Below are 26,277 nucleotides of genomic sequence, written 5' to 3' on the forward strand. Positions count from 1 at the left end.
GGCCTAAATTTGTCCCTTGCAGCAAATTTGAAGGTGCCCTGAATTATGCGTACATACTAAGACATCACCGCTATTAACGTCTGGGACGTACTGCACTAGTACATCACCATCAACATAAAGGTTAAGCAGGCAACCTTTATTACACTCTGACCGCTGGCCTGGCTCTGGCATACCTTGCACATGGTAATGGCAGACTGTCTGTTGTAGTTATAAAACAATGCAATCTCATTATTCAACTGTTGTATACATTTTACAACATTACAAGTTGAACCATAATGGGAGAACCTGGCATAACAGTACTAAATTTGCAAATAACCGTCTTTTTGGAGAGAAACTAAACAACTTTTCAGTTTGTCCTTGACCAAAATGTTGTCTTAATAAAGGTCAGAACTTTATAACAGTCCAAGAGAGACTGAAACGCTGTCTAAACTCTCCTCTCTAAAGCCTGGTTATTTGTGAATTAGTTCAGCAAAAGTACAGTGACTTCTTTTGTAGCAGTGAAAATAAGAGTGAGTAAATAAGGTTACGGTTTCTCTCTTTCTTCTCTTCTCACTCTCTCCTCTCCCCTACCCTCTATTTTCTCTCTCTCTGTCTCTGCATACGTGTGAACACGCATGCTCACCACATGCTGACCATTTATTCAAGCTAATGTGTCTAGTTTTTCATAGCTAAAAACCCCCATTATCATGATTTTAATTTTTTCAACATTACTTTTCATTAACCCGTAGATCTACGTTCTCTCGTCCAGCGCTCCAAATATTTTGAAAAAAAAAAAAAAAATAAATAAATAAATAAATTAAAGAGGGCAATTTTCCGTGTGTAATAAGACAAAAAAAAAAAATTTAGGGTCAGTACTTTCCAAGATATAAGACCGCGAAGTTGGCACTGGATGCTCAAGGGACTGCAACAGAGAGTCCTGCAGCTTGCTTGTAGTATGCCTTGTGATTTCATAGCCAATGTTTGTTCTGACACTAATATTAGGTACATGTTGGATACTATAGCCCCATAACACTGACCTAGTACTCAAATAGTCACAAACACACTGACAGGTGAACATTTTCACTTGCCTTGGTCACCTACTATTGTCTAGAAATATATACAAAGTATTTATAGGTCCCAGCAATGTTTTAGACTTGCTGGAGTATATATGAAACTCCTTGAAGCATGGTGTAAGACTGAGTGTCACTCCACTGATGACAGTGCAGCAGTGGAGTGATACTTGATGATTGTGCACTGCCTTCAAAATTCAAATTTTTATTTCTTTGCAAAGTTTACAATGTGTGACTGACATGTTATAAGGAGTCTATTTCCATGCATAGTTTACAATGTTTAACTACAATATTGATTTGCAAGTGCAAAGAAAGCCACTATCATGCTGAGACATTTTGGGCAGACTAACCTAATACATTACAGATTATACTTAATTAATACTAGATATATATGTGATAGTTGCTTCGAATTGAACATTGATTTTTTATGTCAACAGAGGTGGTTACAGTATTACATTTTAGCACATGGCAAACTTAATATTAACTTAAGATTAGTAAGGCAATAACAGATACGTAATTATGTGGACTTTTGATAAGTTATGGTGAATACAGTAATTAAAGGTTTAAAGTTAGTTTATAAAAGTTACATTATTACAAACAATGGTATAATTTGAATTATTTTACAATGTGGAAATATTACAATGGAACAATTTAAAACAATTTACAATATGAGATTATTAAAATTTAGTATTATTTTATACAATGAAATCTAAGAATCTAATTTTGAAGTAATGAGTTTATGGTTGAGCAGTCCTTAGTACAATATACAGTAATGAAGATGAATTAAGTTTAAGTTGAGCATTCTCAAATTATTTAGAATTTTTTTGTATAGCTTTTGAGTAACTAGTAGGTATTGAGTATGGTTTGACTGTTTAATTTTGGGTGATGAGGTGATTTCTTAGAGCCTTAAATTGATTTGCAGGCAAGGGTCCTTTAGTTTTTGTTCTGGCAATGAATTCCAGATCTTAGGGCCCTTTATGTGCATAGCATTTTTGCATAGGGAGAGATGGACACGAGGGATATCGAGGAGTGATTTGTGTCTTGTATTATGGCTGTGAGTTCTGTTATAGTTATTAAGGAGGAGTTTGAGAGGAGGGTTTATATTTGAGTGTAGTGTTCTGTGTATGTAGTAGGCACAATAATAAGTGTGGATGTTTTGTATATTAAGCAAGTTAAATATTGAAAAGTGGTGGAGTATGCTGTCTAGTGCTGGAGTTAGTAATCAATCGGGCTGCAGCTTTTTGTTATTAAAGGTTTTGTTATTAAAGGTTTGAGGTGATTTGCTGTGGTTGAGCCCCATGTACAAATACCATAGGTAAGGTAAGGGTAAATGAGAGAATGGTACAGAGCAAGAAGAGCTGATTGGGGTACATAGTACCATATCATTGAAAGGATGCCTACTGTTTTGGCTTGCTTTGTTTTCACTGTTACATATAAATGTGTCTGTCTATCTGTTTGACTCTCTATCTGTTTGTCTGTCTATCTGTCTAGCTCTGTCTCTTTATCTTTGTCTCTGCTTATCTGTCTTTCTGTCTGCCCGTGTGTCTGTCTTCCTGTATGTCTGTCTGCTTGTCTCTCTTTCTGTCTAAGAAAGCCACTCATGAACTAACAGGTATTACACACAATGCAATCATGTCTGATTCTTGAACAAGTGAAAATGTGTATTACTTGCCAGTCATGCTTATTATGTCTTATATCTATAAGCACAGTATAGCACTTAGGATTTTTTGGGTTATCCTAGGTAATTTACACTCTGTATAATAACTATTTATGTGTACCTGTGAGACAGAGACAGACAGACAGAGAGAGATAAAGAGACAGGCATAGATAGATACAGACAGAAAGACGGAGATAGAGACAGCCAAAGTCAATCAGCGACTTGGGCATCCAGCCACCAGGCCTGCCAAACATGTATTACACATGTTCCAGAATTGTTTCTCTTTACTTAGGGCATAGGTTATAGGACATTTTGGCAGGATGACACTACCAGTGGTATCAAAATAGAAAGGATGTTGCACAAATGTTGCACATGGATTATTATCAAGGTTTTTGACATTTCCTCGACCACTTGTGGCCATATGACAATGACAATGTTAATTTCTTTGTAAAGCTTACAATGTGTGGTTTACATGTTTGAAAGTATTAATTACAAAGGTCACTAGCATGCCTAAGTATTTCAGGCAGACTAACACTAATTCTTACTCTATATTGATATAGGTTATGGAGCTGTACATTTGAATATATGTACATTATTAGATACATAATTAGATTTACTTTACTTTATAATTGTGAGGTAGTATAAACATATAACAATATTACAAATGGTAAATTTAGTAATGGGACTGGAATTGTCTTGGCATGATACACTGTTTCTATTAAAGCTCCTATATTGGAAGATTATCTCAGGCAAACTTAGGACGAACTTAAGATTTAATGGGGAATAGCTATATTAGGAATTTTATGTTTACAGTCATTTGGGTGAGTGTATATGTAAATTAGGGGAAATTACAGATAATGAGAGAAAGACTATATTGTTTTGGATGTGTTCATGATACAAAAAATAGAAATTAGGTGGTTTTCTTTTGGTTAGCTGATGATGGGGTGTGTTAGGGAGATAAGATGTTTTTTAATGGTAGTTTTGAAAATGGTGGTTGAGTTTGCAGTTCTAGAGTTTTCAGGCAGGGAGTTCAAGATTTTAGGCCCTTGTATGTACATCAAATTTTTGTAGAGGTTTAGCCGACACGAGGAATGTCGTAGAGATTTTTGTGCCTGGTATTGTGTCCTGTTGCAACTATCAAGAAAGTGTTTTAGTTTAGGGTTAATATTAGAATTTATGGTTCTGTAGATGTAGGTTGCACAGTAGTAGGTGTATCCATCTCAAGCCCACTAAACTCGAGTCAACATTACTTTCCTCTTAAAAGGGGAGTGTTAATACAACATGACATTAGTGAATCCCTGGTGTCTGCCATGCTCTTTGTTCTAGTGGCACTCAATTTAACTAGTGTTCCCACAAGATACTAAGTGGTCCCAGATTTTTTTAATATTGCACACAGTGAGTGTCAAGACCCATTCTATTCTGACCAGGCATTTCAGGTCAATCGTCCCAAATTTGGAGGCAGGAAAAATAAAACATTGATCTATGTTTGGAGCACTAGTGGTAAGAATGTAGATCTACATTTGGACAGTTAAGGAGTTAATAGTCAGTAGCCTGGCTAGGGAGGAAGCAGGGGTAGTGGTTGCTTTCCCTCGGTATATTTGATGCCTATTTTACCTTTATCTTACCTTCTGAATCCTTCCCAATTTCATATATTTTTAATGATATAATCATTTCTAATCATAGAACATATTAATTGTCAAGTTCTGAAATTTAGAGTCTTGATAAAAATGCATTAAAATTACAAAACGACAGTCACTACCATAAAATAAGCCATGTTTAAGGTATTAGGTGGCACCTTTTTTTATATGCTCGTTCTCCCTGATATTAGAACCTGGCTATGCCACTCTTCAATGCTTACTTTAGTATATTATGTCATCCCTCATTTCTGTCAAATTCTTTCTTCTATGTGCTGTTAAACTAGATTTGTGTGTTTTGATTTCCGCCACAAAAATTAACATTATTTGCATTTTATACTCCATACATCATCTTTCTTATCAAGACATAATGAAATTAGACTGTAAAGCTTGAAATGTTTGGAGAAATCTTAATATATGGTCATCCCTCTAATTACCAAGGAAACTAAATATCAAAGTGTATCTAAAATTATCATTATTATAATATTAAAAAGAAGCATTAAACCTATATGGATCATTTACCACCGATACAAAAAAAAAAATTAAAAGCAATAGACAACTAATTTCATCAGTGATGTAAAAATATGGCACATTACTGTCTAACATGCCCAAAAGCTTAAAAGTACATAGAGTATGCAAAAGCAAGAATTGCGGCAACAAGTGCCAAATAAAAGAGATGCCTGATGGAAAGTCCTTTTTCCTCTTTGATGTTCTTGTAGTCTTTTGGCATACTGTAAAAAAAAAAAAAATCAGTATAAAAAACAGTATAATGTAAAATTCTTCACTGATAACCCTTCAAGCAATTTATGTATATAATTAAAATTGACCAATTCTTCTTAAAATTAGTAACAGATACAGCCTCTCCTCACTTAACGACAGAGTTCCATTTCTGAGACCTCATCGGTAAATGAATTAATTACTAAGTGAGAAGCATAATATAATGGTAGTAGATTTGTATCTTTGATACTGTTTTAATGTCACCTTTGCACCATTTTATAACATTTCTGGTGTATTTTTAAATGTTTATACAGTAGTGCACTGTATATTGTAATACACACAACAGAAAAACTCAGCTCTAATATACATGTACATTATTTAGGTATGCATACTTTTCAGAGAGCCCGTTGTAAGTCTGAGTCGTCGGTAAACGTTGCTAAGTGAGGAGAGGCTGTATTTTGTAATTTCAGTTTTGTAGAAATCTGGCATATAAATGCTCAAAATTTTCCACAGAGGCTTTAATAATGAACCGAACTGTGGTTCGTACATCAGTTTGCTTGCAGCCAGCAGTAACAGCCTGGTTGATCAGACCCTGATCCACCATGAGGCCTGGTCTCAGATCGAGTAGCAGGGGGGTTGACCCCCGAAACCCTCTCCAGGTAAACTTCAGGTAAACCTCGGTTTAAGAAACTTCAGAAAAAATGGGACAAAATCTGCTGTTCAGCTGAACTGGAAACAACTGACAAAGTTCATGGGTCACAGAAATGTTTGTTATTGTCACAATCACAGCAAAACAATCTCACTGCTGTCCACCACAATCACATATTGGCCACCTGTTCCTCCCTCAGTAATCCAGTATTATTATAATAAAAAAGAAGCGCTAAACCACAAGGGCTATACAACGGTGCAGGCAGGGAAGGAAGCGAGGGTATCGGGCAGCAGAAGGGGAGGAGGGATGATTAGTAGATTACAGAAAACAGCGGGGCAGGGGATAGTGCGGGGGTAGAGGGTAGCAAGAGACTGAGGTAGAAAGGGCTGAAGGTATCATCATCAGAGTTTGTGGAGTAAGTCAGTTGTTGTCAAAAAGTCAATGAGAGAGTCCGGATGAAAGGTGGGTCTATCAGCAAGACAGGCGAAATTAATGGACAAATATGATGCAAGGGAGAGACTTGTTTGCTTTATGCTCAGCAAGGCAGATGACTGCAACATTCCTTTCACTAATTATGAACTTGATGCAGCACTAAGGGCAACTCCATGTCGCCTGGTGAGGACGGTATTACTTTCAACATACTCAGATTGCTGTGTCGAGTACCAGGTAATCCTTTACTTGAATTATATAACATGAGTTATGTCACTGGGGAGCTCCCTAAATCATGGACCAACAGCCTCATTATTCCCATTCCGAAGCCCAATCAACAAAACTCATTTCGCCCAATATCCCTTACTAGCTGCTTGTGTAAAACATTCGAAAGCATGATTCTTAATCGTCTTATGCACAGAATTAAGGAATTCTTGTCACCCCGGTTGCATGGCTTCATGCATGGAAGGAGTGTGCATCATTGCATTACCACCTTTCTCACTCTGCACACTGACAGCTCATACACTACGTTCCTTGACCTTAAATCCGGTTTTGATGTAGCCAACCGACATGTAATCATTTGTGAACTTGCCAGAATGGATGTTGGAGGATGGCTTCTCCGCTGGATTAAAGGCTACCTGTCCAACAGAAAGTCGTCTGTGTTGTTCCAGGGACATAGAAGTGTAACTAAAGATTTTGAATTAGGAACCCCACAGGGAGGTGTGCTTAGTCCCACCCTTTTCAACATTTTGATTAATGCCTTACTTAATGCCATGCCTAGCCAGCCCCATCATTATATGGTTAGTTTTGCTGATGACATAATGATTCACACCACCGGATTCTCCAACACCCAAAACATTCTTAATCATGTACTAGCCTTGTGTCAGGACCTGGGGTTAATAATCTCAGGGGATAAAACAAAGATACTCAACAGGCGTCCTCCTCGGCAGAGAGGCACAGTTCGTCAGATCCAGTTGCATGATGGGTCTCTTCTAGAATATGTAAGCAGATACAGGTATCTAGGCTTTGAGGTTTCACTACTTGGACCTGTTGTAACGAGACTTTGTCGCCAATACAAAGAAAGGCTGAGAGCACTTAGAGTTGTGGCAGGTTTTCATCCCAGGTATAGAGCTAATGTTAAAATTGTGAAAATGATGTATCTTGCTTATATTAGATCATTGGTTGATTATGCGGCGCCACTACTTGCACTCGTGGAGGGCTGGAAAAACTGCAAAACGAAGCAATGAGGATCATCCTAGGATGCCCTCGTACTGCCAAAATTTTAAATATGCGGAAAGAACTTAATATTCCAAGCATTAGAGATCGTGTTACTGAAAGAAATATCCTTATTGGGGTCAATATGCTTAGGCTAGCCCATTCAAACCCCTGCACAGAAGCCCTCCAAACTTTTCTCAGCACTGGTGAACATCCTTCCAGATGGATCGAAAAAACTGGAACCGACCTCCGCATGAACAAGCTACATGATCTATATCAAGTTAGACAACAGAGACATATCCCTGCTCCATGGGATATTACCCCATTCCAAACTACCATTCCTCCATTTCCCCCCAAAACTCTTCTTAAATCACAACCAAAGCTTCGTCTTGAAGCCAAACATGATGCCTTAAGCTATATTGATAACTTAGTCACACAGAACACTCTTTCACAAATTATTTACGTCGATGGTTCTGTTCACCAGTCCACTGGTGCAGCTGGTAGTGCTGCTGTTGTCACACAGAGTGATGGCTCTCAAAGAAATTGGAGCACGCATCAATAACTGGGCCTTCAAACAGAAGTGTTTGCCATACTCCTTGCACTCAAATGTGTCCATGTATCTAAGGTTGACACTTTAATTGTAACTGATTCTCTGTCATCCATAAATGCTCTCAACTCATTAAGTATAAATTGTGGCATGCTTGTGTCAGAAGCCAGACATAGGTATGGTAAGATTGTGGACAGTGGAGTCAGAGTGCACATGTTGTGGATTCCATCTCACATTGGTCTTCAGATGCATGATAGAACTGATAAATTAGCTAAGCTGTATGCTTTCAAAGAGGGGGTAGATTACAATCTTGGGTTGTCAGTTAGCAGTTTGAGAACAATAATACAAAAAGAACTTCAAATGAACTTCATTGACTTAAGACTTAGGGAGATTGACACAAGTCAGTCCATCTATCATCATTCCATCATGCAGGAGGAGCCACATGTCTATGGTGCATCCAACAAGATAAGCAGACTCTTGGATGTCACTACTGCCCGGCTCCGGCTGGGTTACAAGTACGTATCTATGACAGGTTAAATCACCACCACCAGATGTAGACCAAACGAAATGTAAACTTTGCCAGATGGACTATTGTCACACCTTGCGTCATTATGTACTGGAGTGTGATCAAATTAACGAATTTAGAAACAACTCACTCAGAAATGTTCAAGAAATGGCAAAGTATTTTATCCACAGTGGTATATTGCAGACCATTCTGGAGAAATACCCTGACTTTGCTAGCTGTAAATAATGCATTACCATGTGTGTGTGTGTGTGTGTGTGTGTGTGTGTGTGTGTGTGTGGGTGGGTGTGTGTGAGGGTGTGTGTGAGGGTGTGGGTGTGCGTCCTTGTGTGTATGCATATATTTGTACGCTGGTGTGCACATGTCCGTGCGTGCGCCCTGGTGTGTGTGTGTGTGCGCGCATGCGCTAGTGTGGGTGTATGATCCACTTAATATTTGTATTTATAACTCATTACAATTGTGACCAGGTGTGGACGTATCAGTGGTTCATTACTTTGTAATTTGTTCATGACTGTAACCATGCATAGGAGTGAGGATGATTCATTACCTCTGTAACTTGCCATGATTGTGACCAGATCTACCTGGAGTTCATTACCTTTGTAACTAGTTCAGCTATCATAACTTTGGGGTCCAGTCACTGGACCCATTATGTACCTTTGTAATCTTTTGACTACCGCCCACAGGATGGGTATGGGGTGCATAATAAAGATATTAAACTAAAGTGAGTGAGTGTGTGTGTGTGTGTGTGTGTGTGTGTGTGTGTGTGTGTGTGTGTGTGTGTGTGTGTGTGTGTGTGTGTGTGTGTGTGTGTGTGTGTGTGTGTGTGTCAATAACTTATTACAGTTGTGACCGGGTGTGGAAGTGTGAATTGCTCATTACACTATAATTTGTTCATGATTGTAGCCATGTATAAACGTAAGTAACCATTCTTACAGAATTCATTACCTTTGTAACTTGTGAGCTCATTACCTTTGTACCTAGTTCAGCTATCAAAACTTTGGGGCCCAGTCCCTGGACCCATTACGTACCTCTGTAATCTGTAAATACCTTTGTAACTTGTCATGATTGTGACCAGACCTACCTGGAGTTCATTACCTTTGTAAATTGTGAGTTCATTACCTTTTTAAATTGTGAGTTCATTACCTCTGTAACTTGCTCAGCTATCAGAACTTTGGAGTCCAGTCCCTGGACCAATTATGTACCTCTGTAATCTTTTGACTACCGCCCACAGGATGGGTATGGGGTGCATAATAAACATATTAAACTAAACTATCAGCAAGAAGGGAAGGTAAAGAGAGAGCAGCAGAGCGAAGACGACGACGGAGGTAAATTCTGTGTGCTCGTTGATAAAGTGGGCAGTCTAAAAGAATGTGGCTGACTGATACTGGAACCTGACAATTCCCACAGAGAGGAGCAGGGCGCCTCTCCATGAGATATCCATGAGTAAGACGAGTGTGGCCAATGCGAAGGCGGGAGAGAGTAGTCTCCCAACCTCGACACTGATGACAAGGCGGCGGCCAGTAACCTATAATTGGTTTAATAGAACAACACAGTTTGTTATTGAGCAGAGCAGAACAACGTTGTTGCCAACGGGTGTGAAGGTGGGTAGCTATAACAGCAAAATAGTCCGTGAATGGAACACCTCTATATGAAACTGGAAGGTCATGTACTGCTGACCGCGCAGCAGTGTCTGCCTGTTCATTGCCCTGTATGTCAACATGACCAGGGACCCAACAAAAAACAGTATCTTTATGTTTGGTAGAGATGCGGCATAACCAAAGTTGGATACAGAGAACTAGGGGGTGAGGTGTATCAAATTTTGGTACAGCCTGTAAAGCACTAAGGGAGTCTGAAACAACCACAAATGATGACACAGGCAAAGATGCAATACGGGTAAGTGCTGCAAGAATGGCATACAATTCAGCAGTAAAAATGCTAGCCAAAGACAGTAAATGCCCTCGCACGATGCTGTCCGGAAACACTGCTGCGAATCCGACACCATCAGAAGACTTAGAGCCATCTGTGTACACTGCAATGGCATGAGAATGAGAGTGGAAGTGGTCAAAAAAAAAGAGAGCAGGAAGCTACCGTAGGCAGTTGGGATTCCGAGCAAGGGAGTGTGAAAGAACAGACTTGAACAGCTGGAACTTCCCAGGGGGGTAGGGAAAAGTGAGATGCTACATGAACATAAAAAGGTGGCAATTGAAGGGAAGACAAGAGCGAATGTAGGCGAAGAGGAAGGGATGGAGCAAACAGGGGCGGTGAACAAATAAAGAATGTCTACTAATATTGGTGACTATTCTATAAATGGAAGGATTGCGGAGATCATGAGAGCGTACATAGTAGCGAAGGCAATGGGCATAGTAACTCATTAAATCGAAGGTTTACTTCTGTTCAAATATCATAAATTTACATGTTACTTATAAAAGAATAATACTGTATGACCCTTTCAGGTTTAGCACATAGTCTGATAATAAATATAAAAAATGCACAATACTGTGACTGGAACAATACACAAATAACCTGCACACAGAAGAGAGAAGCTTATGATGATGTTTCGGTCCAACTTTGACCATTTACAAAGTCACACTAACAGAAAAAGGAGGAGGCAGTATATATAAGCCAGCAGACAGGGATGGGACAAGAGAGGTAGTAGGAAAGGAAGTAGAGAGGTAGTAATAGTAGAGGTAGTGAAGTCAGTCAAAGACCAAGAAAGAGAAGCACTGCAAGAGAGCTAGGGGGCCCACAATGGATAGGAACAAAAACATAAGGGAAAAATATAAGTAATACCAATCCTGCTATTCCTTTATTATTATCCAGAAAGTGTTTTACCAGGAAATTTATGAAGGGTAATATTATAACCTCAGTTACTGAAGACAGTAACTACATCATATCAAGGAAGATTTCACATCTCCACATTTGTATACAGTTATATGCACAATTATCCTTTACAAATATGGTGGGGATGTGTCTAGATAATTGTAGTAGGTTGGTAGACAGCAACCACCCAGGGGGCTACTACCGTCCTGCCAAGCGAGTGTGAAACGAAAGCCTGTAATTGTTTTACATGATGGTAGGATTGCTGGTGTCTTTTGTCTGTCTCATAAATATGCAAGACTACAGGTACGTCTTGCTACTTCTACTTACACTTAGGTCACACTACACATACATGTACATGTTTATTTATACACACTCATCTGAGTTTTCTTTGATTTTATCTTAATAGTTCTTGGTCTTATTACTTTTCCTTTTATATCCATGGGGAAGTGGAATAAGAATCTTTCCTCCGTAACCCATGCGTGTTGTAAAAGTCAACTAAAATGCCGGGAACAATGGGCTAGTAACCCCTTTTCCTGTAATAATTAATAAAAGGAATAAGAAGAATAAAACTGTCAAAGTAGGAAGTCTGAATGTGCGTGGATGTTGTGCAAATGATAAGAAAGAGATGATTGTGGATGTTATGAATGAGAAGAAGCTGGATGTCCTGGCTTTAAGTAAAACAAAGCTGAAGGTGGTGGGAGAGTTTCAGTGGAGAGGAATAAATGGGATTAGGTCAGGGGTTTCAAATAGAGCTAGAGCTAAAGAAGGAGTAGCAATAATGTTGAAGGATAAGTTATGGCAGGAAAAGAGGGACTACAAATGTATTAATTCAAGGATTATGTGGAGTAAAATAAAGGTTGGATGTGAAAAGTGGGTTATAGTAAGCATATATGCACCTGGAGAAGAGAGAAGTGTAGAGGAGAGAGAGAGATTTTGAATGAATGCATGGGGAGTTTTGAACCAAGTGTGAGAGTAATGGTGGTTGGGGATTTCAATGCTAAAGTGGGCAAAAATGTTGTGGAGGGAGTAGTAGGTAAATTTGGGGTGCCAGGGGTAAATGAAAATGGGGAGCCTTTAATTGAGCTAGGTGTAGAAAGAGGTTTAGTAATAAGTAATACATATTTTATGAAGAAGAGGATAAATAAATATACAAGGCATGATATAGCACGTAATGAAAGTAGTTTGTTAGATTATGTATTGGTGGATAAAAGGTTGATGGGTAGGCTCCAGGATGTACATGTTTATAGAGGGGCAACTGATATATCGAATCATTATTTAGTTGTAGCTACAGTTAGAATAAGAGGTAGATGGCAACAACAAGCAAGAGGGAGATGAAAGTTAATAAACTAAGGGAGGAGGAAGTTTGGGTGAGATATAAGCAACTATTGGCAGAAAGGTGGACTGGTGCAAGTATGAGTAGTGGGGGGGTTGAAGAGGGTTGGATGAGTTTTAAAAATGCAGTATTAGAATGTGGGGCAGAAGTTTGTGGTTATAGGAGGGTGGGTGCAGGAGGAATGAGGAGTGATTGGTGGAATGATGAAGTAAAGGGTGTGATGAAAAAGAAAAAGTTAGCTTATGAGAGGTTTTTACAAAGCAGAAGTGTTATAAGAAGAGTAGAGTAATGGAGAGTAAAAGAAAGGTGAAGAGAGTGGTGAGAGAGTGCAAAAGGAGAGCAGATGATAGAGTGGGAGAGGCACTGTCAAGAAATTTTAATGAAAATAAGAAAAAATTTTGGAGTTAAACAAGTTAAGAAAGCCTAGAGAACGAATGGATTTGTCAGTTAAAAACAGAGTAGGGGAGTTAATAGATGGGGAGATGGAGGTTTTGGGTAGATGGCGAGAATATTTTGAGGAACTTTTAAATATCGACGAAGAAAGGAAAGCGGTAATTTCATGCACTGGCCAGGGAGGTATACCATCTTTTAGGAGTGAAGAAGAACAGGATGTGAGTGTGGGGGAGGTGCGTGTGGCATTACGTAAAATGAAAGGGGGTAAAGCAGCTGGAACTGACGGGATCATAACAGAAATGTTAAAAGCAGGGGGAGATATAGTGGTGGAGTGGTTGGTATTTTTGTTTAATAAATGTTTGAAAGAGGGGAAGGTACCTAGGGATTGGCAGAGAGCATGTATAGTCTCTTTATATAATGGGAAGGGGGACAAAAGAGATTGTAAAAATTATAGAAGAGTAAGTTTACTGAGTATACCAGGAAAAGTGTATGGTAGGGTTATAATTGAAAGAGTTAGAGGTAAGACAGAATGTAGGATTGCGGATGAGCAAGGAGGTTTCAGAGTGGGTAAGGGATGTGTAGATCAAGTGTTCACATTGAAGCATATACGTGAACAGTATTTAGATAAAGGTAGGGAAGTTTTTATTGCATTTATGGATTTAGAAAAGGCATATGATAGAGTGGATAGGGGAGCAATGTGGCAGATGTTGCAAGTACTATATGGAATAGGTGGTAAGTTACTAAATGCTGTAAAGTGTTTTTATGAGGATAGTGAGGCTCAGGTTAGGGTGTGTAGAAGAAAGGGAGACTACTTCCTGGTAAAAGTAGGTCTTAGACAGGGATGTGTAATGTCACCATGGTTGTTTAATATATTTATAGATTGGGTTGTAAAAGAAGTAAATGCTAGGGTGTTTGGGAGAGGGGTGGGATTAAATTATGGAGAATCAAATACAAAATGGGTATTGACACAGTTACTTTTTGCTGATGATACTGTGCTCATGGGAGATTCTAAAGAAAAATTGCAAAGGTTAGTGGATGAGTTTGGGAGTGTGTGTAAAGGTAGAAAGTTGAAAGTGAACATAGAAAAGAGTAAGGTGATGAGGGTATCAAATGATTTAGATAAAGAAAAATTGGATATCAAATTGGGGAGGAGGAGTATGGAAGAAGTGAATGTTTTCAGATACTTGGGAGTTGACGTGTCGGCGGATGGATTTATGAAGGATGAGGTTAATCATAGAATTGATGAGGGAAAAAAGGTGAGTGGTGCGTTGAGGTATATGTGGAGACAAAAAACGTTATCTATGGAGGCAAAGAAGTGTTTGGATAATTTGAAATTTAGATGAGCATACTAGAACCTTAATTCATATTTTTCCTGGGCAATTATAATAGAGCATATATTATTTTACAGTATTTTGACACATCTGCTAATTAGTTTTATTATGTGACCTCTAGGCTTTTAATTCTGCCAATTCATAAAATATTACCACCTGAACTATTACTTTTAATATAGATTTTGTGTGCAATTTCAAGATTATGTTACAGAACCTTACTCCTCCTAACTACCTCACATTTGTATTAAGTTTAAATAAGTTTGTAAAACAGTTAACCACTACTGCCTGTCTAGTTTTAAGTAGAGTTACTATGTACTTACTATCTTGTCTAGTTTTAATTAGTTACTATGTATTAGGATTAGTCTGCCCAAAATGCCCCAGCATGATAGTGGCTGTCTTTATACTTAGCAAATCAAAACTGTAATTACTCATTGCAACCTTTACAAAGAAATAAACTTCATCTTATCTTATCTATAAGTCAATATATTTAAATCCAAAAACAATCAAGAAAATGCTCTATAAAGTAATTCTTGATTACTAGTTCTTACAAATGCTAAAAAATTCACATTTACCAGTCAATTTGCACTAAACAAATATGAGCCTACCACATACAAATAATGAATCTGATAACAAAATATCAGAAAAAAAATTCTATACAATTATCAAAGCCAGAATTTTAAAATCACTTTTGATTTATTTTTACACCAAAAAAAAAAAAAAAAAAAAAAAAAAAAAAAGAGCATATAGTATCACACATGTACCTAATGTTCATATACAAAAGATAAATGTATGCATTTGGTTAAACTTGATCATAGATCTTTTCCTGTAAACACAAGTAGGCACCATCATCACAAAACAGGTGGTCTCTCAACACTTCTCTGCTCCTCTGTTTCCATACTTTTGGTCCCCACAACACCACAAGAGTTTTATACTGTAATTGCCCTATACTCAGTAAGGTATGTATAAATAATTATTAACCTTTCATTATCTATTAAAAACTCATTTTAGCACTTAAATAATTCATGCTTGTTGAGCTATGTAGCCCTAATATAGCATAATAATAATAATAATAATAATAATAATAACAATTTTTTTTTTTTTCAACAAGTCGGCCGTCTCCCACCGAGGCAGGGTGACCCAAAAAAAGAAAGAAAATCCCCAAAAAGAAAATACTTTCATCATCATTCAACACTTTCACCACACTCGCACATTATCACTGTTTTTGCAGAGGTGCTCAGAATACAACAGTCTAGAAGCATACACATATAAAGATACACAACATATCCCTCCAAACTGCCAATATCCCAAACCCCTCCTTTAAAGTGCAGGCACTGTACTTCCCATTTCCAGGACTCAAGTCCGACTATATGAAAATAACCGGTTTCCCTGAATCCCTTCACTAAATATTACCCTGCTCACACTCCAACAGATCGTCAGGTCCCAAGTACCATTCATCTCCATTCACTCCTATCTAACACGCTCACGCACGCTTGCTGGAAGTCCAAGCCCCTTGCCCACAAAACCTCCTTTACCCCCTCTCTCCAACCCTTTCGAGGACGACCCCTACCCCTCCTTCCTTCCCCTATAGATTTATATGCTTTCCATGTCATTCTACTTTGATCCATTCTCTCTAAATGACCAAACCACCTCAACAACCCCTCTTCTGCCCTCTGACTAATACTTTTATTAACTCCACACCTTTTCCTAATTTCCACACTCCGAATTTTCTGCATAATATTTACACCACACATTGCCCTTAAACAGGACATCTCCACTGCCTCCAACCGTCTCCTCGCTGCTGCATTTACCACCCAAGCTTCACACCCATATAAGAGTGTTGGTACTACTATACTTTCATACATTCCCTTCTTTGCCTCCACAGATAACGTTTTTTGACTCCACATATACCTCAACGCACCACTCACCTTTTTTCCCTCATCAATTCTATGATTAACCTCATCCTTCATAAATCCATCCGCCGACACGTCAACTCCCAAGTATCTGAAAACATTCACTTCTTCCATACTCCTCCCCAATTTGATATCCAATTTTTCTTTATCTAAATCATTTGACACCCTCATCACCTTACTCTTTTCTATGTTCACTTTCAACTTTCTACCTTTACACACATTCCCAGACTCATCCACTAACCTTTGCAATTTTTCTTTAGAATCTCCCATAAGCACAGTATCATCAGCAAAAAGTAACTGTGTCAATTCTCATTTTGAATTTGATTCCCCAAAATTTAATCCCACCCCTCTCCCGAACACCCTAGCATTTACTTCCTTTACAACCCCATCTATAAATATATTAAACAACCATGGTGACATTACACATCCCTGTCTAAGACCTACTTTTACCGGGAAGTAGTCTCCCTCTCTTCTACACTCCCTAACCTGAGCCTCACTATCCTCATAAAAACTCTTTACAGCATTTAATAACTTACCACCTATTCCATATACAGTGGACCCCCGGTTAACGAACTTTTTTCATTCCAGTAGTATGTTAACCCTTTCAGGGTCCGTCCCGTAGATCTACGGCTTTACGTTCAGGGTCCAAACCGTAGATCTACGCCATGAGCTCAGCTCACTCTGATAAACTGTGAGTGGAACATTTGGGCCTAGATATGATAGAATACATCTATGTGGTATGTGTGCACCACACAAAACAGATCCTGCAGCACACTGTGTATAATGAGAGAAAAAAAATGAAATCATGATTTTTCGATTAAAACAGCAACTTTGCAGTGTTTTTTCGTATGTTTTTTATAGTTGTATTTGCGATTTCTTGGTCTCATTTGATAGAATGGAAGACATATTACAGAAATCGAGATGATTTTGATTGGTTTTAGCACTGGAAATTGCTTGAAACTGAGCTCAAAGTAGCAGAAATGTTAAATTTTTGCCGATATTCAAGAGTAAACAAACGACCTCACACGTCTAATACACGTCAGCTGGTGGGTCTAATATACATTCACAAATATGGTGATGATATTTATACAATTATTACAGTATTGCATAACAGTAAATCTTCTATTTTTTGGTGTGAATAAAAATTCATTATGTGAATAAAAAATAAAAATGGAATGTATTTGTAAAGCCTCAAAACATAACTAATGAACAGAGGAAATGTTAGTTTAGTGCCAGGAATGCCTACATTGTTCATTCTGGACCCTATTTTGAAATTGGAATATTTTGAACTTTGTGTTAAATTGGCCAAATTAACAATTTCCGATCACTTTATTTTGTAGTTGAAACAGTTGACTTGGCGATTTCTTGTGCTCAATCGATAGAATAGAAGTAATACTAGTGAAATATCTAAGAATTTGGTTGATTGGAATAATGTAATTGGCCTAAAATGGGAGTCAAAGTCGGCAAAATCGCCGATTCATAAATATCGCTGACACATCAAAATTCGCGAGAGCATAATTTCGTCAATTTTCCGCCAAATTTCATACTTTTTGTTTTATTACCTTCACAAAAAGATTCTCTACGATTCCATAAGAAAAAATAACAAATTTTTTTTTTGAAAATTCTTGGACACTGGTGCGTGACTCCAGATTTGGGCCTTGGACCCTGAAAGGGTTAAGGTGCCAGTACTGACCGAATTTTTTCCCATAAGGAATATTGTGAAGTAGATTAGTCCATTTCAGACCCCCAAACATACACGTACAAACGCACTTACATAAATACACTTACATAATTGGTCGCATTTGGAGGCGATCGTTAAGCGGGGGTCCACTGTACTTGCAACATCTGCCACGTTGCTCCTCTATCCACTCTATCATATGCCTTTTCTAAATCCATAAATGCAATAAAAACTTCCCTACCTTTATCTAAATACTATTCACATATATTTTTCAATGTAAACACTTGATCTACACATCCCCTACCCACTCTGAAACCTCCTTGCTCATCTACAATCCTACATTCTGTCTTACCTCTAATTCTTTCAATTATAACCCTACTGTACACTTTTCCTGGTATACTCAGTAAACTTATTCCTCTATAATTTTTACAGTCTCTTTTGTCCCCTTTCCCTTTATATAAAGGGACTATACATGCTCTCTGCCAATCCCTAGGTACCTTCCCCTCTTTCATACATTTATTAAACAAAAGTACCAACCACTCCAACACTATATCCTCCCCTGCTTTTAACATTTCTGTCATGATCCCATCAGTTCCAGCTGCTTTACCCCCTTTCATTTTACGTAATGCCTCACGTACCTCCCCCATGGTAAATGTTTGTACAAAGGAGTGTAACAATTGGGTGAACCAGTGTTGTAATTGTAAATATGATCTTTTGGTGAGTTACAATGAATACAGGAAAACTGAATATTCTATTAGTTCACTCAATATGGCTTTAATAAGTTAGGTAGAGAAAAATTACAGTTTTGATATGTAGTATATAAAAAAATACAGTGTTACAACCTAGCACAATTTTAAAGAATGAAGTTGAAACAATTTTAAGTTTGAAGCACAATTTACAGCATTATATTTGTTTTTTATAAAACTATCAGAAGGTACCTTTTAGGATCATAGCAGGTGCCGAGCAAGTCTTCCTCAAATACCAGACCAGGTTGAAGATTGTGCAGGACTTCTTTGGCAGCTCGCTCACCTGACTGAATAGCCCCACTGATGAAACCTGTCCACACTGTTGCTGTTTCTGTTCCAGCAAAGTGAAGCCTGGGAGAGAAAACTGGCATCAGTTAAATGAACATATCATATAGTATTATAAAAGAAAAAGCATAAGAACAGTGGAACTTCAGTTGCAGACTGCATTACTTGTCAAATAAATCGGCTTTTGAATGAGGAATTCGAGAAAAGATTGTCCTGGTTTTCGTATGTTCTTTTGGTTGCTGACCGACAACACGAACTACTCAGGTCACATGCTCATAGAATGCACACCGGACAATGAGTCAAAAGTGTGCATCTGAGTCAAGGCTAGTAATAATAAGAATAATAATAGTTTATTTTGACATGATACATGTTTATACAAAGGAATATAACAGCTGGGTGTACATGCCATAAGCCCCTTTACATGCAAAGCATTTCGGGGAAACATAAAATTAACTTAAGAATAATAAGAACAGTACATATGGTCATTAGATGAGTTACAGTGAATACAAGAGAAGTGAGTATTCTAATAGGTCAAGCTATATAAAATACAAAATAAAAAATAAAATATTTATTTCTTTGCTAAGGTTACAATGTATGTTTACATAGTGTATGGCTGGAGAAAAAGAAAGCCACTATCATGCCGAGGCATTTCAGGCAGACTTAACCTAATACTTATAGACTACTGAAGTCTAAACAGGTGAAGAGTGGTACAACACAAACAGTCAATATTCACTCTATTGTTAACCCTTTCAGAGTTGGTGCTGTACTAGTATGGCTTGCACGCCAGGGTTGGTGCCTGGGAGTGATTATGTCGGAGGATCTCACCTTCAAGGACCATAACATTGTATCAATCGCATCTGCTAGAAAAATGACAGGATGGATAATGAGAACCTTCAAAACTAGGGAGGCCAAGCCCATGATGACACTCTTCAGGTCACTTGTTCTATCTAGGCTGGAATATTGCTGCACTCTAACAGCACCTTTCAAGGCAGGTGAAATTGCCGACCTAGAAAATGTACAGAGAACTTTCACGGCGCGCATAACGGAGATAAAACACCTCAATTACTGGGAGCGCTTGAGGTTTCTAAACCTGTATTCCCTGGAACGCAGGAGGGAGAGATACATGATTATATACACCTGGAAAATCCTAGAGGGACTAGTACCGAACTTGCACACGAAAATCACTCACTACGAAAGCAAAAGACTTGGCAGACGATGCACCATCCCCCCAATGAAAAGCAGGGGTGTCACTAGCACGTTAAGAGACCATACAATAAGTGTCAGGGGCCCGAGACTGTTCAACTGCCTCCCAGCACACATAAGGGGGATTACCAACAGACCCCTGGCAGTCTTCAAGCTGGCACTGGACAAGCACCTAAAGTCAGTTCCTGATCAGCCGGGCTGTGGCTCGTACGTTGGTTTGCGTGCAGCCAGCAGCAACAGCCTGGTTGATCAGGCGCTGATCCATCAAGAGGCCTGGTCACAGACCGGGCCGCGGGGGCGTTGACCCCCGAAACTCTCTCCAGGTAAACTCCAGGTAATACTAGTACGCATAAATTCTAGCACCCTCCAATCTAGCGAGAGAAAGCTGGTAGGCCTACATATGAAAGAATGGGTCTATGTGGTCAATGTGCGTGGAATAAAAAAAATCCCGCAACACACAGTACATAATGAGAAAAAAAAACTCTGTGTTTTTGGTTTAAAACAGCGGCTTTGCAGTGTATTTTCGTATGCTATTTATGGTTGTATTCTAGTTTTCCTGGTCTCATTTTATAGAATGGAAGACATATTATGGAAATTGAGATGATTTTTGACTGGTTTCACAATGAAAAGTACCTTGAAATTGAGCTCAAAGCAGTAGAAATATTCGATTTTTCCCAAAGTTCAAAGGTAAACAAATCATGCCACGTGTCCAATACACATCAACTGGCGAGTGTAATATTCTTTCACAAGTGCCCTGATATTATTTATACCATTTGTACACCATTTCTACATGAATGCAGTAGTCTGCATAACATAAATCTTCTATTTTTTGTGGTAATAAAAATTCAAAGTGGAAAGCAAAAGAAATGTAACAAGAGGTCCAGGGACATGAGCAATGAACAGAGGAAATGTTATTTTAGTGCCAGAAATGTCTGTCTTGTTTACTCTGGACCCTATTGGAAATTGGCATCTTTTGAAATTTGTGTGAAATTGGCAAAATTGCCAATTTCTGACCACGTTATTGGATAGTTGAAATCGGTAAATGGGTGGTTTCTTGTACTCATTCAATAGAAAAAAGGAGTTCTAGCAAAATAGGTATGATTTTTGTCAACTGGTACACTGAAATTGGCCGAAAATAGAGCTCAAAGTGGGCGAAATTGCAGATGCATAAACATCATCGAGACCGCTAACTTTGCGAGAGCATAACTCCGTAAGTTTTCCATCAAATTTCATACTTTTGGTGTCATTATGATCAGGAAAAGATTCTCTATAATTTCATAAGAATTTTTTTTTTTTTTTTTTTTTTCAAAAAAATTTCCGACTCTGAGAACAAGTTTAGGAGAGGCCCTGACGACCCTGAAAGGGTTAATATGAGGTAGTACAATTTACAGTGGAACCTTGGCTTTCATCTTTAATTCGTTCCAGAGAGTCTGACGAAAACCGAATTCAACGAAAACTGAAGCAATATTTCCCATAAAAAATAATGTAAATCCAATTAATCCATTCCAGACACCCAAAAATATTAACAAAAAATACATTTTAAAGAGAATAACTATAGTTTTACATACAGAAAACAATGAGAAATAAATATAAAGCACTAATGAAATGGATAAATGAACATTTAACCTCATTTTTACCTTTATTGAAGACCCTTGCTGGCGTATGGAAGACGGCGAGGTGGGGAGAGGGAGGAAAGGTTATCTCTACCACCATCACTACCACCCCCTACCACCATCATAACCACTACCACCCTCTACCACCATCACTACCACAATCACTGCCACCCTCTACTCTGCAACTCTTTCCGCTTTCATACTTTGCTACAAGTTCTTTCTTGAATTCTATCATGTTTCTCGCCTTCTTTATCAAAGGGCTGGCACTCACAACTTCCTCTGGTCCCATGGTGGCTTATTTAGCAATCGCACTCAATAAACAAGCACAAAAAACAATGGATTATTATGAAATGTTCCGTATGAATGCACAGGGTACTGCTCACTCAACGAGAAACAAAGCCAGATTGACTCAGAATGCATGCATGGGATGCTCTGTGTGGGCACAGGCAGATGGACACGTTCCATACGGCAGACAAAAACCGAGGTGATGAACGAAAACTGGGACAATATTTTGACAAAAAAAGTCGTCGACAACCAGGGCAAACAAAAACCAAGGTTCCACACTATGACAATCTTACATTTTTAATTATGTAATTAAGTTCTTTTAGAATGGTAGAATACAAATATTCTATATTTCACTCTTATTATTAATATGAGGTACATAGTACAATTTATGATACATTCAATCATACATTTTTAAGTTTTAAATTAAGTTCATTTACTCTATTATTAACCCTTTCAGAGTTTTTGACGTACTAGTATGGCTTACGCACCAAGGTTATTGACGTACTAGAACGCCTAAATTCTAGAGCCTTCAAATCTAGTGAGAGAAAGCTGGTAGGCCTACATATGAAAGAATGGGTCTATCTGGTCAGTGTGCATAGTATAAAAAAAAATCCTGCAGCACACAGTGTGTAATGAGAAAAAAAACTTTGACCGTGTTTTTGGATTAAAACAGCGACTTTGCACTTTATTTTCGTATGCTATTTATGGTTGTATTCTAGTTTTCCTGGTCTCATTTTATAGAATGGAAGACATATTACAGAAATTGAGATGATTTTGATTGGTTTCACAATGAAAAGTACCTTGAATTTGAGCTCAAAGTAGCAGAAATGTTCAATTTTTACCAAAGTTTAAAAGAAAAAAAATCGTGCAAAGCGTCCAATACACGTCAACTGGTGAGTCTAATATTCTTTCACAAGTGCGCTGATATTATTTATACCATTTTTACACTAATGCAGTAGTCTGCATAAAAGTAAATCTTCTATTTTTTGTAAGAATAAAAATTTAAAGTGGAAAGCAAAAGAAATATAAGAGGGGCCTGGGGACATGACTAACGAACAGAGAACTTGTTATTTTAGTGCCAGGAATGTCTGCCTTGTTTATTCTGGACCCTATTTGGAAATTGGCATCTTCTGAAATTTGTGTGAAATTGGCAAAATTGCCAATTTCTAACCACTTTATTGGATAGTTGAAATTGGTAAATGGGTGGTTTCTTGTACTCATTCAATAGAAAAAATGGAGTTCTAGCGAAATAAATATGAACCTTTGTCGACTAGTACACAGGAATTGGCCAAAAATAGGGATCAAAGTGGGCAAAATCGCCGATGCGTAAACATCGGCGAGACCACTAAATTTGCGAGAGCATAATTCCGTAAGTTTTCCATCAAATTTCATACTTTTGGTGTCATTATGACCAGGAAAGATTCTCTATCATTTCATAAAAAATTTTTTTTGAAAAATTTTCGACCCTCGGAACAATTTAGGAGAGGGCCTCTCGACCCTGAAAGGGTTAATATGAAGTAGTACAATTAGTGATACAAACATACATTTACAGTGAACCCTCAGGTAATGCCATTAATCCATTCCAGAGAGCTAGCCTTTAACCGATTTAGCCTTTAGCCGAATTAATTTTCCCCATAGGAAATAATGGAAATCCAATTAATCTGTTCCAGACACCCAAAAGTATTAAACAAAATAATTTTTTTTACATGAAATATACATTTCCCTACACAGAAAACAATGATACATGCACAATAAACAATACTGAAATGACACTTACCTTTATTGTGGACTTGTTGATGAGTGATGCAGCAGGAAGAGGGGAGATGATGAAGGTGTTCTATTGTTTGGAAGGGGAATCCCCTTCCATAAAGACTTCAGGTAACAAGTCCTTTTTCTGGGGTGACCTCCCATCTTGGTTTTTTAATGCCACTATGACCAGCTTGAGAGTCACTGAACCTCTGTCGCACAAAATATCTGTCCAGAGAGCTCTGTTTCTCAGGTCCCTTTAAGATTTCCCTAAAATGGGACACAAGAGTGTCACTATACAAGTTGCCAATATGGCTTGCAACAGCTGTTTCAGGATAATATTCATCCATAAATGCTTGCAATTTTGTCCACACTGTACACATTTCCTTAGTCTTTGACGAAGGCAACTTCCTCCATCCCTCTTCCTCCTCCTCTGAAGCAAATTCCTGAGCTGTGATCTGTTGCACCTGAAGCTCTTGCAACTCTGTAGTGGCTAGCTCTTCATCGTCATCCTCCACCAACACTTCCACATCCTCACCACTAACCTCCAACCCCATGGACTTCCCCAGTGCCACAATAGATTCCACAACTGGCATAGTCTCCTGAGGGTTAGCCCCAAACCCTTCAAAATCCCTCTCTTGCACACATTGTGGCCACAATTTTCTCCAAGCAGAGTTCAAAGTCCTGCAAGTCACTTCCTCCCAAAGCTTACCTATAAGGTTTATGCAACTGAGAATACTGAAGTGATCTTTCCAGAAATCTCTTAGGGTCAATTCAGTGTCTGCGGTCACTTCAAAGCTGGTACATGGGCTGGAGGAGAGGAGTGGTATTAGGAGGCAAAAACTTTACTCTGATAAAGCTCAACTCCCCCGCAATTTGCTCTTGCAAGTCATGAGGATGAGTAGGAGTACTGTCCATTACCAGGAGGCACTTGAGTGACAATATTTTTCCAGGAGGTACTTTTTCACAGTGGGGCCAAACACGTCATAGAACCAGTCAAGGAAAATGTCCCTAGTGACCCATGCCTTATTGTTTGCTCTCCACGTCACACACAATTTAATCTTGATGACAGTTTTTCTTGAACACTCTGGGAGTTTCAGAGTGATACACGAGTAAAGGCTTCACTCTGCAATTCCCATTAGCATTACTACAAAGCATTAGAGTTAGCCTGTCTTTCATAGGCTTGTGTCTTGGGAGTGCCTTTTCCTCCTGAGTAATGTAGGTCCTGTTTGACATTTTCTTCCAAAACAGGCCTGTTTTGTCACAATTAAACACTTGTTCAGGTTTCAATCCTTCAGCCTCTATGTACTTCTTTAATTCCTGCACATATTTTTCAGCCACTTTTTTGTCAGAACTGGCAGCCTCACCATGCCTTATCACACTGTGTATGCCACTACAATTCTTAAATCTCTCAAACCAGCCTTTGCTGGCCTTAAATTCATCAATAGCAGCACTATTCGGAGACATTTTCTTAATGAGATCCACATGCACCTGCCTTGCCTTTTTACATATTATTGACTGAGAAACACTATCTCCGGATAATTGTTTCTCGTTTATCCACACCAACACCAGTCTCTCCACATCTTCGAGTATTTGCGATCTCTGTTTTGTAAGCATACTTGCACCTTTCATAACAACAGCTTCCTTGATTGCCTTTTTGTTGGCCAAGATAGTAGTGATGGTTGAATGGGGTTTGTTATACGTATAACCTTTCCCACTCTGAGATACACACTCCACTCTCGAACTTTGCAATTATCTCTTTCTTTAATTCAATAGTACACCTACCATCCGACTTACGACTGAGTTCGGTTCCGAGAAACCGGTCGTAAGTCAAAATGGTCGTAAGTCGAACTTTACTACCGAATATCAACAAAAAATTTTTGTAATGACTTTATTTTATTGTTTTATTTTGGTATTTCATGTTTTACTTTACTTTTTATGTTGTTAGTACTGTATTTTATGCTGTAAGGTTTAGGATAAACACTGTGTACAACACAAATAGTTGTTTATTTCCCAGAAATTTGGCATAAAAAACACGGTCGAAAGTCGAGTGGTCGTAAGTCGAGCAGGTCGTAGGTCGAGCAGGTCGTAAGTCGGATGGTAGGTGTATTTCTCACCCTTTTTACCACAGGGTTGGCACTGGAAGCTTTCTTGGGGCCCATGGTGGATTATTTAGCAATTACAAGCACTAAAAACAACGGAATAATACAAAATATATCGCATGTTTACCTGGAGTTTACCTGGAGAGAGTTCCGGGGGTCAATGCCCACGCGGCCCGGTCTGTGACCAGGCCTCATGGTGGATCAGAGCCTGATCAACCAGGCTGTTACTGCTGGCTGCACGCAATCCAACGTACGAGCCACAGCTCGGCTGGTCAGGTATCGACTTTTGTGTGTTTGTCCAGTGCCTGATTGAAGACAGCCAGGGGTCTATTGGTAATCCCCATTATGTATGCTGGGAGGCAGTTGAACAGTCTCGGGCCCCTGACACTTATTGTATTGTCTCTTAACGTGC

The 26,277-nt window shown here is 38.5% G+C and overlaps 1 protein-coding gene across 5 annotated transcripts in view; it reads right to left on the bottom strand.

The window, feature by feature from the left end:
- Nucleotides 1-2,052: 2,052 nt before the first annotated feature.
- The window catches only part of LOC128701146 (probable flavin-containing monoamine oxidase A), a 165,196-nt gene continuing 140,971 nt past the window's right edge, over nt 2,053-26,277 (bottom strand). For all 5 annotated transcript variants that reach the window (XM_070088586.1, XM_070088600.1, XM_070088593.1 and 2 more), the window contains exons 10-11: nt 18,824-18,982; nt 2,053-5,071 (exon numbers count right to left, since the gene is read on the bottom strand). In XM_070088586.1, the coding sequence (XP_069944687.1) occupies nt 4,957-5,071; nt 18,824-18,982 (274 nt within the window). In that variant the 3' untranslated portion in view covers nt 2,053-4,956. The remainder of the gene's footprint in view (nt 5,072-18,823; nt 18,983-26,277) is intronic.

Source organism: Cherax quadricarinatus, chromosome 2 (genome assembly GCF_038502225.1).
Source record: "Cherax quadricarinatus isolate ZL_2023a chromosome 2, ASM3850222v1, whole genome shotgun sequence".
Lineage (NCBI taxonomy): Eukaryota > Metazoa > Arthropoda > Malacostraca > Decapoda > Parastacidae > Cherax > Cherax quadricarinatus.